General features: G+C 43.6%; 1 protein-coding gene across 4 annotated transcripts in view; it reads right to left on the bottom strand.

Moving 5' to 3' along the window:
* Nucleotides 1-13,476, bottom strand: part of LOC109640026 (A-type potassium channel modulatory protein DPP6-like) — a 68,006-nt gene that overhangs the window by 50,917 nt on the left and 3,613 nt on the right. For 2 of the 4 annotated variants that reach the window (XM_020103823.2, XM_020103814.2), the window contains exon 1: nt 2,994-3,328. The exons of 1 other annotated variant lie outside the window; for it this stretch is intronic. In XM_020103823.2, coding sequence (XP_019959382.2) covers nt 2,994-3,188 — 195 coding nt within the window. In that variant the 5' untranslated portion in view covers nt 3,189-3,328. Of the gene's footprint in view, nt 1-2,993; nt 3,329-9,736; nt 9,910-13,476 lie in introns of those variants that run through there. One more of the 4 variants, XM_069510642.1, reaches the window with a different exon arrangement.

Genomic DNA, 13,476 nt, shown 5'->3' with positions numbered 1-13,476 from the left:
GAGTTCATAGATCTCGCTCGTCCACAGAGATGAAGCCTGCAGTGTAACCTCGCTATTTGAAAACCCCTTCTTTGCCACCAGCCTCCTCAGGGAGAATATCACACTGTCTTTATATTATAAGAGCTTTGTTGTACAGGCTGAGATATATTTTTTACGGAGCAGCTGATCATAGGTGAAATTAGGATTCGTTTCCAGTGCACTTTAATCACAAATCTTTAGCCTGGGAAGGGGGGGAAATTACGACTGCATTGTAGCGCAGCATGCATGTCTCAGATTACGGGGACCTGTGAGAAATGAGTTCATCACTGGTGACTATACGTTCAGAATGAATTTACAGTTAAACGTCACAACACACAGCAACATTTCGCTGTTTTCATTTGTTTAATAACAGTGTAGAAGATTTGAAAAAGTTTCGAGATATAGCTTGAGGGAGGAATCTGTGATTTCTCTGAATTATAATTAGTAAAATGATCAAACAAGCCGTAATGCCATTTTATGTCTCTCAGCTACAGATTGGTGAAAGTTGCTGGTTTCTAACCCTATTTGTTCCCATACAGCTGCTGAAATAGCCCACACCCCTTATGAAACAGATTTAAATTCACTAAATTGAGATTTTTCATTAGATATGCACCAAATACTCAGATTTCAGTCCTTTAAACATGCCAGGTTTTTTCATCAACATCCAAAATTCCTGGATTCTACCCCAGATCCAGATCTCCACCACAATTTAATGGATGCTTTCCTGATCCATACCGTTTCCTTCCACCAAGAATTGTGGAAATCTGCCCAGTAGTTTTCTGGTAGTCGTGCCAGTTAGCAAATGCTGATGATAGCATAACCTCCTTAATCAGCAGAGGTAATGAATCAAACTCTTTCAGTGGTAAGTTGGCAGATATTCACGAGGAAGCTGCCATGTTTGTCATGTTATTTTGCCACTCGACATACAGCACAGTGTGTTGATTACCACCCCTGCAGAGCTGTGTGTTATCTTTCATTATTACAATGAGAAACCGAAACAAACTATTCTTAAAGAAAGACTCAGTAGAGGGGAGGTCATGCTGGAGCCCCCAGATGCCAGTCTGAAAGTAAAATGCCACCATATTTCACCTTTACATAAAAACAATAATTCATTTTGGACTGGAGTTTCTATTTGCTAGGAGGAGAAAGAACGACTGCTGATATCTCCCTAGGTGACTCAAACTACAGCACGAAATACAGATGCTTGCATGGAGAGCACAGCAACAATTAATCAATCCTACGACACACACATCTCTCCTACAAAGATGCAGGGGCTGCATTGTGTCGGCTCAGGCACTTAGATGAAAGCCGCAGTAAACAAACAAAAATCTTCTTTTTTTTACCAGCTCTGAGCAAAATGCTTCTTCAAACAATCCAACCTGCATTTTATAAAAACAGGCTGAACAATAGCAAATATCTGGATAAAGGAAAATAAATTCATGGGCATTTCAAAGTCAGTTCTCACCCTGTCTCTCTGCAAAGTAAATGGAAACAACAATAGCTCATTCAAACTTTCACTGGAGGCGGCGGGGTTGGAAATCGCTCCTTGAAGTGGTCCGCCCTTCTTCTGAGGCAAAAGGCAATTTCATGCTTCAGCACGGCTCAGGGGGACATCAGGACTAAAGGTGACTTCAAGGTTAACGGTGCAAACATAATACACATGTTGGAAAACTGGCAGAACAAAACCGCCCCTGGTCACAATATCTCGAGGTTTAATTGAGAGGGAAAGTCATTTATTTGAATTTTCATCTTAGTACTTCATATGCTATAAGTACATCTTATAGTCAACATGGAGGCTTTTGGATGAAATAAGGGGAAACGGAGAAGCTTCTGTTTACCCTGGTGTTGCTGCTGTTGACAGCCCGTGCAGTGTCAGCGTTCAGCCTGTTGCCAACCTTATCTGTTGGTGCTCGATGTGACAGGCATCAATAATTCAAGGGAACATCCCAGTGTTGGCAGCCATTTACAGATGAGAGGCCAGTGAAGTGTGTTTGTTTTCGCTGTAGGTTTGAACCGGTGTCAACAGCAACAAGCAACACGTATATTAACAAGTCTTTGCAGCGGGTCGGCACAGAGACAGGAGGCTGAAGCTTGAAGAGTGAAACCAAAACACAAATAGCAACTGATTTTGTGATTTTGTTGGTTATTTGTTGGAGAAGGTGGAAGAGAAGTGAGACACACACAGAGTAGTTGGGTCTCCTAGACCTTCGGGTAGAAGTCTCTTTGTTTTCTGTCAATCTTGTCGTCTAGTTTAAAACAGGCCTAAGAAATAACTGGTGATCATAATAGCAACAAATTTAGCCAGAAGTTAGCGACTAGCAAATGGAAAAGTCTGCTTCTAGCAGTTGTCAGGCAGTGCACATTCATGTGCTAGCTTTTCCAGGATTTCCAACCCTAAACTTCAGCACTTTGCTGCTTTCTACAACATTTTATCCCAATCTAGCTCATTTGTATAAAAGGTGACCTGAAGTATTAAGACAAAGGCTTCTGAGTTAAAAAAAAAAATGTTCTCAAAGATGTTCACACTTCTAATCTGAACTAAAAGCTTTTCAACCAAATCTTCTGGCTCCAGCATAGTTACAGCCAAGCTGGTGACCAGCATCAAACCCACGTCAGAGCTGCCAGAGATCTGTTTGTGAAGCCTCAGTGATGTGGCAGACGCCAGTGTCAGTGTTTCTGTCATCAGTGTGCGACCAGAAACATTTCAGCACCACAGACAGCTCCAGTGACAGACACTCAGGTGTTTCAGAAGAAAAGAAGCAAATCAGTTCACTTCAACACAACATCAACAACAAGCTTCTGGAGGAACACATTCATGCTTTCAAAACTTTCTGGGACAGCCTGTGAGAGTGAAACCACCCAGAGAGCTTCTATATCTTCATGTGTGGGCCTGTACGTGTGTGCAGATGTTTGTATTTGTGTGCATGTGTCTTTGAAAATTGGGGGGGGGGGCAAGTAAAACAGAAGTGTCTTACATCCTCATCCTCTCGCACGCATTTCTTGCGGTACGGCACGTGAGCCCTGCCGTCGACGGCTTGCTGCTGCGGGCTCTTCACGGCGTTCTCCTCGTCTGCGACCTGTCCACCGAGGAGATGGCTGGCCTCAGGTGGGTGCGGGAAGGAATTGGCGGTATTGATCTTCCCGGTGAATCTCTGGTACAGCGAAGCCATGATACAGGTCCAGTCCAAAATAAAAAAAAACAACTTAGAGCATATCAGAGCCACGGACGGAGCTCGGTCTGATTTATTTCTTTTCTTGTTTTGTTATTATTTGGGCAGATCTGTTGGTTTTCTGTGCGCTTCGAGGAGACCCGATGGCAGACAGCCAGTTTTCACCTCCGGGATGGAGCCAAAAAAAAAAGATGAGGAGAAGACACTCAGCTGTAAAATACGCATCTATAGATTGTGGGTGACTCACTGCTTGATGTGAAGCCGAATCCTGGATCAGATGTCCGTTTAGCTTTATCCAGGCGCACGGCAGACTGGTGGGCTGTAGGTGTCAATAGTTGCTCTCTTCTGTATTCACAGCACGTTGTCTCCCCCTCTTCAGATGCCTCCTTACAGCGAGAACAGCGGGCGGATGCGCCGAGTTTCCGGCCAGATGATCGATCCCCCACCGAACTCCCGCTGATGGTGCGCAAACCAGTAGAAAGGGCAAAAAAGAGAATGTTGCCACACTTTCGGCTCTGCTTTTTGGCGCACAGCCCTCACGCATGAGGATTGTGAAAGACGCAGAGATCCCGGCTACTCTCCGCAGACGCGCTCTGCATGAGAAGTGACCAACACTGAGCAGCTTCTCCTGGAGCACCGCTGTCTTATGTAGCGTTTACGCACAAACATTCGCCTCAACCAGACGCGTTTCACCTCGATTCGCCTTCAATTAAAACCTCTTATAATGTAAGGTTGCTCCTTTTTTTATCATGAATGGAGTCATTAATTTTTCTCCCCAATCATCTCACATGGTCCCAGGACGGATCTCGAGTGCCTCTCTGTGGCGCGCTGCATTAGAGCAGGCTGACCGCAGGTCTTCAGACATATCTACTCTCCTCCTGTACAACAACAAACATTCGTGTTTATTAAACCAAATAAACACCTGAAACACAACAGCAAAGCTTCAATTCTTCTTATATGTCTCAAACACCCGGAGACAATTACAGCAAAATCCTACAGCAAAACGCCATATCTGATTTCTCTACATAAGGGTCCATAAAGGGGCCACAATTTACACAAAGCTTTCAGACATGCCCTGAACTCCTTATAATCTCCTCACACTCTCCAGAGTGGCTGAATCTGAGAGGGCAAATGTCCAAGTAAGAGACATTCTCCAGAGTTTCTCCGGCCAGCTCCCTATTGTAAAAAACTCCAGATATAATGTCTGAAGGAGATGATGAAATATTCACTGTGAGAGAGTGGGGAATGTTGATGACGTTTCTAACATGTGACAGACAGAAATATGAAAAATACAACAACAATACAAATATCCCAGAAGGAAAAAGCTGTACCACATGCGTAAAGTCACCAATGAAGATGTCAAGAGGGTTTTTGGTAATAAGGCCGGACACCAGTGACAATGTGCTGTAAACAAAAACATGAAGAAATGATACGTCACGTTCTGCCTCCACCTGCTGCACCACCCCTCACCTGAGCACCACAGAGATTTCTATGTGGTTGTGAACATGTCTGTGCGGAGAATTTTCAGCTGCATTGTTCATGTGTGGAAAGCAAACTCCAGATAAAGTCCAACCCAATGTGCAGACATTCCCCAGGGTCCATGCCTGAAAATGGCTTCAGTGACTAGTTTAGTTCATTAATTTATTTTTTATGGACAGAACGGTGGCACTTCAGATGGCAATCAGATGGGGCAAGTATCCCCCACAGTCCCGCCCTAGATCCACCCCGCACCAGAATAAAATACATACATTTTTGGTGTTCATCTCTCCTGAATCATAAGACTCATAAATACTTTTTCTTTAAATCTCATCTAACAGTAATAATTCAAACCATCCCTGTGTCTGTTCCTCCCCAAGATTTATCAACTATCCCTCACTTTATCGTATACTTTGAGTCGGCTCCCACAATAGTGGTATTCAGCTCATGCACTACATTGCAAGTGATTTAATGGTTGAAGTGCTCATAAAGGCCACGGCCATGCAGCTCCCTGGTAAATGCAGAATATAGGCTTATGTGGGGTGGAGAGCGGGGGTAAGGGTCTTGAGTCAAACTGTTCAAATTTCTGCCATCCCCCTGTCATGACTGCCACAGGCGAACAGCCCTCAGCCTCCCACCGTGTCAGCTCAAACTATCACTCCAGCGGGCCCAAGCAGTATTTCTGGGAAATAGGTCATCTTCACAGGGGAACAACTTCAAAGCAGCGGCGCCAAAGCTCGGCTCAATTCAGCCCCTAAATATTCTGTCGAGTACCGCCGCTCTGCATCTCCCGTTTAGTGAAATCAAGTCCAATTCAAGATGAACTGCAAAGAGTAATCAGGACACAAAGACAACAACAAAAGAAATGTAAACATTCTAAATGCAATGCTGAGCAAAGAGCCAGTTTAATAATTTTCTTATCCAAGTAGTGAGTCGTCTCCATCTCTGAAAGAACCCCTTAAGGCTCATTGATTCATGGCTTGTAACCTTTATAATAGGATATGTATCTGGAATACACAATATTGATTTCAAAGGTTTGGCCATTCATTTAAAAACAAGGACATAAGGCATTACTGCCTCTGCCTAATTAAAGTTATTTCTTCTTTCCTTTTCATTTTAAAATCAATTTCCTTTGACTGTGAATATATCACTCATAAATTAATTGAATCACAACTTTGTTTGATGCATTTGCGTGTTTTTTAATTGGAGTCTCAGCAGAGATTTATGTTGGGAGCTGAACATCTGGGCGTCTAGCAGCGTCCTCTTCCACAGTGGCTCACTCTGGTCCCTGTCATCATTTGTTTCTGTAATTCATAAATGCCTCTTCCTGGGTCTGCGCACCCCCAGGGAAATAGGTCCGAGTCGCTTGACATCCATCCCGTCGTCTCTGATATATGTCTTGCAATCTCTCTCACCTTGTTGGGGAGCCATTGTGAACTGCCTGGCTGCTTTAACGCTCCCCTCAGGACTGTGCCGGGGAGCCTGGGCTCAGCTTGACTCCCCATATCGCCCCCTAACAGATACACCAGGCGAGCAGAGCTACGCCTCTCACAAACATTGCAGCACTCAAGCTAAGCATTATAGGTGGTAAGAATTTGTAGGCTGTTATAACAGCTATAATGATGATGGTAGTTGGAGCATACATAATAACTCTGCGTGTGGCTAATGGAAGAGCTGGAGCATACACAAGCTAAAACTTACCTCAGGTGTAACACTGGACATTGCCATTATAATGAATGCATTTTTATCTGAATGACGTGATTTGATCGGGTGAGTTTACTTTTGATTCTCACGATATGTGTGCACAGACACGTTACTGGAAGAGTTACAACCTAACAATGCACAGATGTTTTTTCATTATATAAAGGCGAGTGGGCGCAATTAACGTGTCCCTCGCCATGCTGAAACAAAAAAAATGTCAAAATACCAGTGATCATGTGAGCGGCTCTGAGGACTGCGTAGAAAGAAACAGCAACTTTGTATCATCATTTAGCAGCAAAGACTGAACTGGAACCAAGATGTTATAGAAACAAGCCAGGTTGAGCCTTTGTATGTTATTTTGTTGTTTGTGTAAAACAGCTTGAGGTGCAGTTCAGTGTCACTACATTCATACCTTTGCATGATTCATGACCTCAAATGTAGCTTGAATTATGGATTTGAAATGACAGAAACGCCACCACGGGTCAACTTGTTTCCATCAACACGCTACACACACTGCAACCCGATGACACACACATTAATTGGATGGAAGAGCAAACAGATCAATCAATGTGTAGAGGGAGCGCAGTGATCTCCTCCAAACATCACTCGGCTGAATAAGGCGATGACTGCACCTCTCTACATGCATGTAACTGAATGGATTTAGTCACAGACCAACATAATCCCATTTTCGCACCATTTTCCATTTGGTATTAGCCCGGCACTAATGATTTCCCCTGATGCTGTGCCAAGCCGACCACGGCAACAAGTTTCTTTATCATCCCGCTGCCTGTGCCGGATTACACGCCCGGCTTTGCTGTTGACTGGACGTGTATTTTATCTCAAAGCTCAAGACAGTTTATTACTGGGCCGTAAGTAGTTTCCTCTCATATTGAATAAAATCGTCATAAATCCACTTAAAATTAGCTGTTTACATTAAATTTGTCCAATTATGAGAACTGCTCTTTCAGCAGGAATAACACAATTACACAATGTAGATCAGAGGGTTTCAAACTGTGAAGTCCTTCTCCCCAGAGGACAGAGGTTGAAGGGGTTGAATTGGGGACATAGAGGGAGGAGTTGTGAGACAAAGATACCGCATGAGGTGAAAGAGACACACAGAAGGAAGTTGATTGTTTTAGTTTGATTTGTCCCACCTACCAGTTCAATTACCAGCACCAGCATCTGTGACACACACACCTCATGGAGGTGTTGGTTCAAAGCAGTAGCGTCTGACTCCCCACGCTTTTTGTCAAACTCTTACTTCTTCTCTGTCGCAACTAAGTCAAATCAGAACGCACAATAACGATACACATACTTTCGCATTTGGTGTGACTCACACTGTCTGGCAACATCTCCTATTGTGCAAAGAAATGTGCTTAAAAGTCATAGAAGAATAAAGTCATAGAAAAATAGGCTCCTTATAACCCAAACCATTAACCCAAAAACATGACTGAGAAAGAGAGTGACTGAAAGCGATTTCTGGGAGACTCTAACCCTAACCACAGTTGCTACTTACCTAACCATAACCTTAACCATAACCTTGAAACATGTCTTCACCTTAATATTTAATGTTTTACATTATGGGGATATTGATCTTTGTGCCAATAAGGAAGACAAGTCCCCATAATGTGGCTGTGTAAACAGATTGAGGTCCCCACGACGTGAATAATACCTGGACACCACACACACATGGAGTGGAGTGACAAAATACAATAATATTAACATTAGACTTGTTTACTGGACAGACAGACAGACAGACAGACAGAGGGACAGAGAGATGGACAGAGAGACAGACAGAGGGACAGAGAGATGGACAGACAGACAGGGAGGAAATATGTTCTTCTGTCAGTGTTAATCAAAATTTAATTATTCTTCACTGTGGGCCAGAGTCAAAAGGAGTCTGCAGAGTAATACCTTCCCTATAATGGACTTCCACCTACACTACATTACAACACTTGTGTAACAGAGTTGAATTCAATTACTGTGTCCAGCTTTATTACAATTGGGCCCGATGCACAAATCACCAAGGCAGACACATTTAGTTCAGGTCATATTAAAAAGATAATATGCTAATACAAGACGCATAAACACACCGTTTCTCATGTAGACAACACATTCTGTGCATTCTTCTTTTATAAAATCCCTCTAATTTTAACTCACTTTGAAACAGAAGTAAAATCAAGGGTCTTAACTGCTCCCGTGATTGAAGCTAGCTGAGCACGTTGTTCCTTCTACAGAGAATAAGTGCAGAATCTTCTACTACATTATGAAGGCAAGTTATGTAGTGATCCGAAATTGAAATGGCAGCGGATAACTCACTGAGGAAATGGAGTTTGATGCAGGCTGATGTGATAGAAAAGACTGTGGCTGCAGACTACAATTGCGGCAGCAGCAGATGATGAGGAGAAGGAGGGAAGGAAGGAGGGGAGATACCGAACAAGGGAGCGCATCACCAAAAAATTACTGTCGGATGTGTGGAAATGGAAAGTGTGTGTGGAAAAATAAGGGCTGTAAAGGTGGTTGCAGTAAATGAAATGAAGGAGTTTATCACATGAGGAGTATTCTAAACCAACTCTGCCTGTCCCGCTATTTTATTATTGTACACAGCTTTGTCTGCTACTCCTCCCTTTTGGCATTTGGTATTCCTTACTGCTCTGCACACATTATTCACACGCATGCATGTGAGGTGGAATGCAGCATCGACCCTCCCAGTCCTACAGATATGTCAAATCATTTGTATACCTTTTGTTTTTCTGCTGTAAAATAGATTCGGTCCATATTTTATCCAAACAAATACCAATAATAATAATAATATCCTGTTGTTACATCTTACATCACTTTAATTGATCGATAGCAAAGAAAAAGTTCTCCACAACTTCTGTTAGTCAACAGTCGTGCTCATTTTGTCAAACCCAAGCAATCAGCATTAAGTCAGCTGACCTCAAAGCCACACAATGAATCTTCACATATGAATAAACTAAAAACTAAACAAATATTTTCTAAATAATATTCTAATATCTGCATGTAAGTATGCACACGCACTTCCAACTTTTTCCACCAAACAGCCAAGTCCTTAGAATGCACATTACAAAGAATTACATTGAGCCACTGAGCCTTCTTCGCAGCATATGTTACCATCCATGCATCGGAAGTCAGCACTTAAGAGAGGAAATTAAATGGAAAAAAATATTTGTCCATCAAGATCCTTGGAGAGGATATCGGGACCCGCCGCTCCCTTCCTGCCTGTCCAGCTGCTATCAGACACAGCCAGCAGCCTTTTCTGTCAGGAGCAGGAGACTCACCCATAAACACAGACACACACACACCCACGCCACAGTGCGCCACGCATGCTAAACAGGGGGCCCCCTTACCCTTCTGGAAGGCGTGCTGGTGTCTATCTTCAGCTGGGTGGCTATTAGGACAGACATGGTTGAAAAATCTCCACTTGTCTTTTCTCCCCCCCCTTTGCCGTGCTCGCACCTTTGTGCAAGTGAAGTTGGGCGACTGGAGGTGTCTGAAGAAGTTCTCCCCCCAGCCCTCTTCCTCCTCCTCCTCCTCCCTCTCCACCCCCTATGGCTGAGGGAGAGGATGACCCAGGGCTCCAGGAGACTCGCTCTCTCCTCCTCGCAGGGTGAATCAATCACACAGACACTGGCATTGCCTCCACAGGGGGGAGACAGGGTGGGATGGAAGGGAGGGACAGAGGAGGGGGGGGGGGGTTGCCTCTTCTCCACTCAGGCTGCTCCAAACACTACTTATCTCTCCTGTCCGCACCACCTCCCTCCCTGGCTTGCTTCCTCGCTCACATACTCCCTCTCTAACACACACTCTTAAAACTCTTCGACAGGAGTTCAAGAATGCAAACAAACAAATTGCTCCTCAGCATATTAGTTCCAATACTGCCCGTTAGGCGTTTTTTTCCAACCCTTCCAGTGTGAGTGTGTAAGTAGATGTGTTTTCCCCACATATTACAGAGAAATTGATCAGCTCAAGTCGCCTTTGCAGCTCGGTTGTGATTAAGCACAAGTAATATTTATTCTGCCTGTCGTCCACATCATAAAATACAACCCCCACTCTCCTCACACACACGTCAAGCCAGGCTAATGGGACAGAAGCCTGGCACGGGCAAACACTGCTGCTTTATTTATAGAGTTTGTGACTTGTGTATTGAATCCCAAGGCTACAACTGAGTAACCGGTCTGTTAAACCGAAGCACAACACAGAGTCTCGGGAAAAGGGGCAATGAAATGGCTTTTAGAAAAGTCAGAGATGTGATATTCCTCCTCGCTTAATCCAATCTGCTCTAGGGAACACGACAAAAGATGCATCACAACTTAAGAAGACCAGCACAGACAGCAAGCATTCAAATCTCAATCATTAAAAGCGGTGCACAAACATACCCACAGTAAGATATGAACTCAGGCGCTGAATCACGGCTGGTGTAGAAGCTGCTGTTCTGCACTTTGCTTTCGTTTGTGCGAAATCAAGATCGTGCGCATGGTGTGAGTAAGGAAGACACATGATATCGTATCATATTGCAGAACAGTGCCTCAAGTTTTACACTTCACAGCTCTGGAAGCTGGGATTTAATTTAACATTCATGAGGAAAAATGTGCACGATTTCAATATGACCTTGCCAATTATTCATGGGGAAAGTGAATAAAATAAAGTTGAGATGCCTATACCCCTTATTTCACGGACAGCGGTGTGTTTTATACCCTGTGGTAGGAGCTGGTTTGAGGTTTCACAGCACTTCATAAATACTTATATTTAAAGTCAGCTGAATTTCTTTTTCAGTCATGACTCATGGACCCATTTGAAGAAAGAGTCTTCACCTCCTCCTTGCAGCTGCAGCAGTTTGTCATCGGGCTTCAGCTCATATTTCACATTTTTGATTTGCACATCGGGCGACAAAACCACGCTGATAACAACACTTTGTTAAAGGTGGGTAATATAATCACAAAACATGAGGTGGTAAAAACAAGATCCACCCGAGCAACACAAGGAGATAAAAGAACAGCTGCACATGTCAGCCTCTTTTGTGTTCAACATGTTAAATACATGCCAGGATAAAAGACGAAGTAAAGTTCATATTTGCATGCACACCACAGGAGATAAGGTTTCATCTGGCAGAATAATTGTACCGGTGACGGTACCCGGGAATAATAAAGTCTTTTGAGCTAATGCGAGACATGCTGCTTGCGGTTATAGCCGCTGCTGTTAACAAGCTGATTTTGTGCCATGACATTTCCCAGGGGTCCGTTAAACAGGTCCCTGATTGGTCATCTTCCACGTTCATTTTTGTCACATTTACAGCCATGACATACACTCCTATGATTATGGACATTGTGGCTCGCAGTAAGTCAATGTAATTGCAATTAGTGTAAAAGGTCAGAGCAGTTATTGCTGCGGAGCACAGAGGTGATGCTGTGTTTCATCGTGCTGACAGCAGATTAACAATGCACGGCTTGAGTTTCTTTACTTATTTACTTTCCTGTTCTGCAACATTTACACTCATTTGCTAATTTCCTCCATTTGTCACCTGTCACCCGCTGGTTTGGCAGAATGTGAGCTGCCGTCAAATTATTATAAGAGCTGGTGTCAAAACCAAACCTGTAATAAAGTCTGTGATAGAGCACGGACAAATTGAATGGACGTTTTAGCTTATAGCAGAAATAACAGGGTACATTTTGGTCTTTTTAACTCAGTCATAGCAGTAAAGGCCTACAGCACACATGGCTGTCTATGTCCACAGAGACAGCTGGATTTATTATTCAATACTGTGGGGATAATGAAAGCATCAGTTTAGGTTTGGCCTATCTAAGAGTGTCATGCCTAAATGGTGTCTGTATCTGCTAAATTAAATTGATCAATCATAAACCGATCAATAAATAATGCTTGTAAATTCCAAACAACTCAATGTGAATTGCAAGGAGCAAATCATCCTTAAGAGCATGTTCCTATTGCTTTTCCCAAACTTTATAGAACCGAGGTTTGAACCCGAATGGACACTTCTACATGATTTATGTGATAATCTGCAGGTGAAATAATTATTCATCTTATATTGAGTCGATTTTAACTTTCGCAGTGATCTGTTGGTTTGGCAACCTTAGCATGCTGAACAAAAACAGGCTGGTCAAGACTGATACACTTTGTCAAAAGCCTATTGGCACTAATTTGAATGATCTCAACCATTTTATCAAGTTGGAGCCACTCAGAGGGCAAAGGTCATCATAGCAGACACTCAACACCCTCTTCATGCAGAAGAGCAGAATTTGTCTTCTCATCCGTTGGACACATTTTACTCTTTGTGCTGTTTTTTTATAACTTGTTTCAATGATTACTGCTGTTCATGATGTGTTTTTGTATCTGATTCTGTGCAACACGGGCATGTATAAACAACTTTGTGTCCCATGATGCTGCCAAACCTTTATGTCCTTAGCCCCGCTCTGATCTTGACCTTGAGCCAGACCACACTACCTATCCCTGGCTAAGTGACTCAAAGGCCCCCAGCATCCTCCAGCAGCACGCCTCCCTGTGGATCCCATAGATGCATACGGCAGTATTTGGTATGCTCCTCAGACCAGCTCTTCTTTGAGCTCAGGGAAGGGCAGTGGTGCAAGCATATGAATAGAGAACACAACACTGTTTGTCAGAATAGGAATGAGTCCAAGAATACGTGCATATGGGGCCGACAGAGTGTCTTTATCAGCGCTATGCACGCCGGTTTGCAGCGGACAGAGCTCCATCAGGTCATCTGTTACAGGAGACAGGTACAGATGAACCCTGCACCCCAGGGACCAATGCAAGAGCATGATTGGGTCCAGGATGAGGAAGGTGTAGGTGCTCAATGGTGGCGAGGAGCCACAAAAAGCTGTGCAGCTTTCATTAACATGGCTCTCATCTACAACAAACCATCCCCTGAGAGCCAAACCGCAGCACAGCAGTTAGCGGTGACAAATGACTGCTGTTGAATGGTGTTGTCCCTGGATGCCGAGTGTCCCTGGTTGTTTCTCAATCTCCGAATTTCATTTCGTCAAACAATATGCTATTGTCTGCCTCTGCATTATCACTCTCAATACGGTCATTGGATAAAATAAACAGATAGCAT

This window comes from Paralichthys olivaceus, chromosome 16 (genome assembly GCF_024713975.1).
Source record: "Paralichthys olivaceus isolate ysfri-2021 chromosome 16, ASM2471397v2, whole genome shotgun sequence".
Classification (NCBI taxonomy): domain Eukaryota; kingdom Metazoa; phylum Chordata; class Actinopteri; order Pleuronectiformes; family Paralichthyidae; genus Paralichthys; species Paralichthys olivaceus.
The sequence above is the reverse complement of the archived record's forward strand: the minus strand, read 5'-3'. Positions and strand labels throughout refer to the sequence as shown.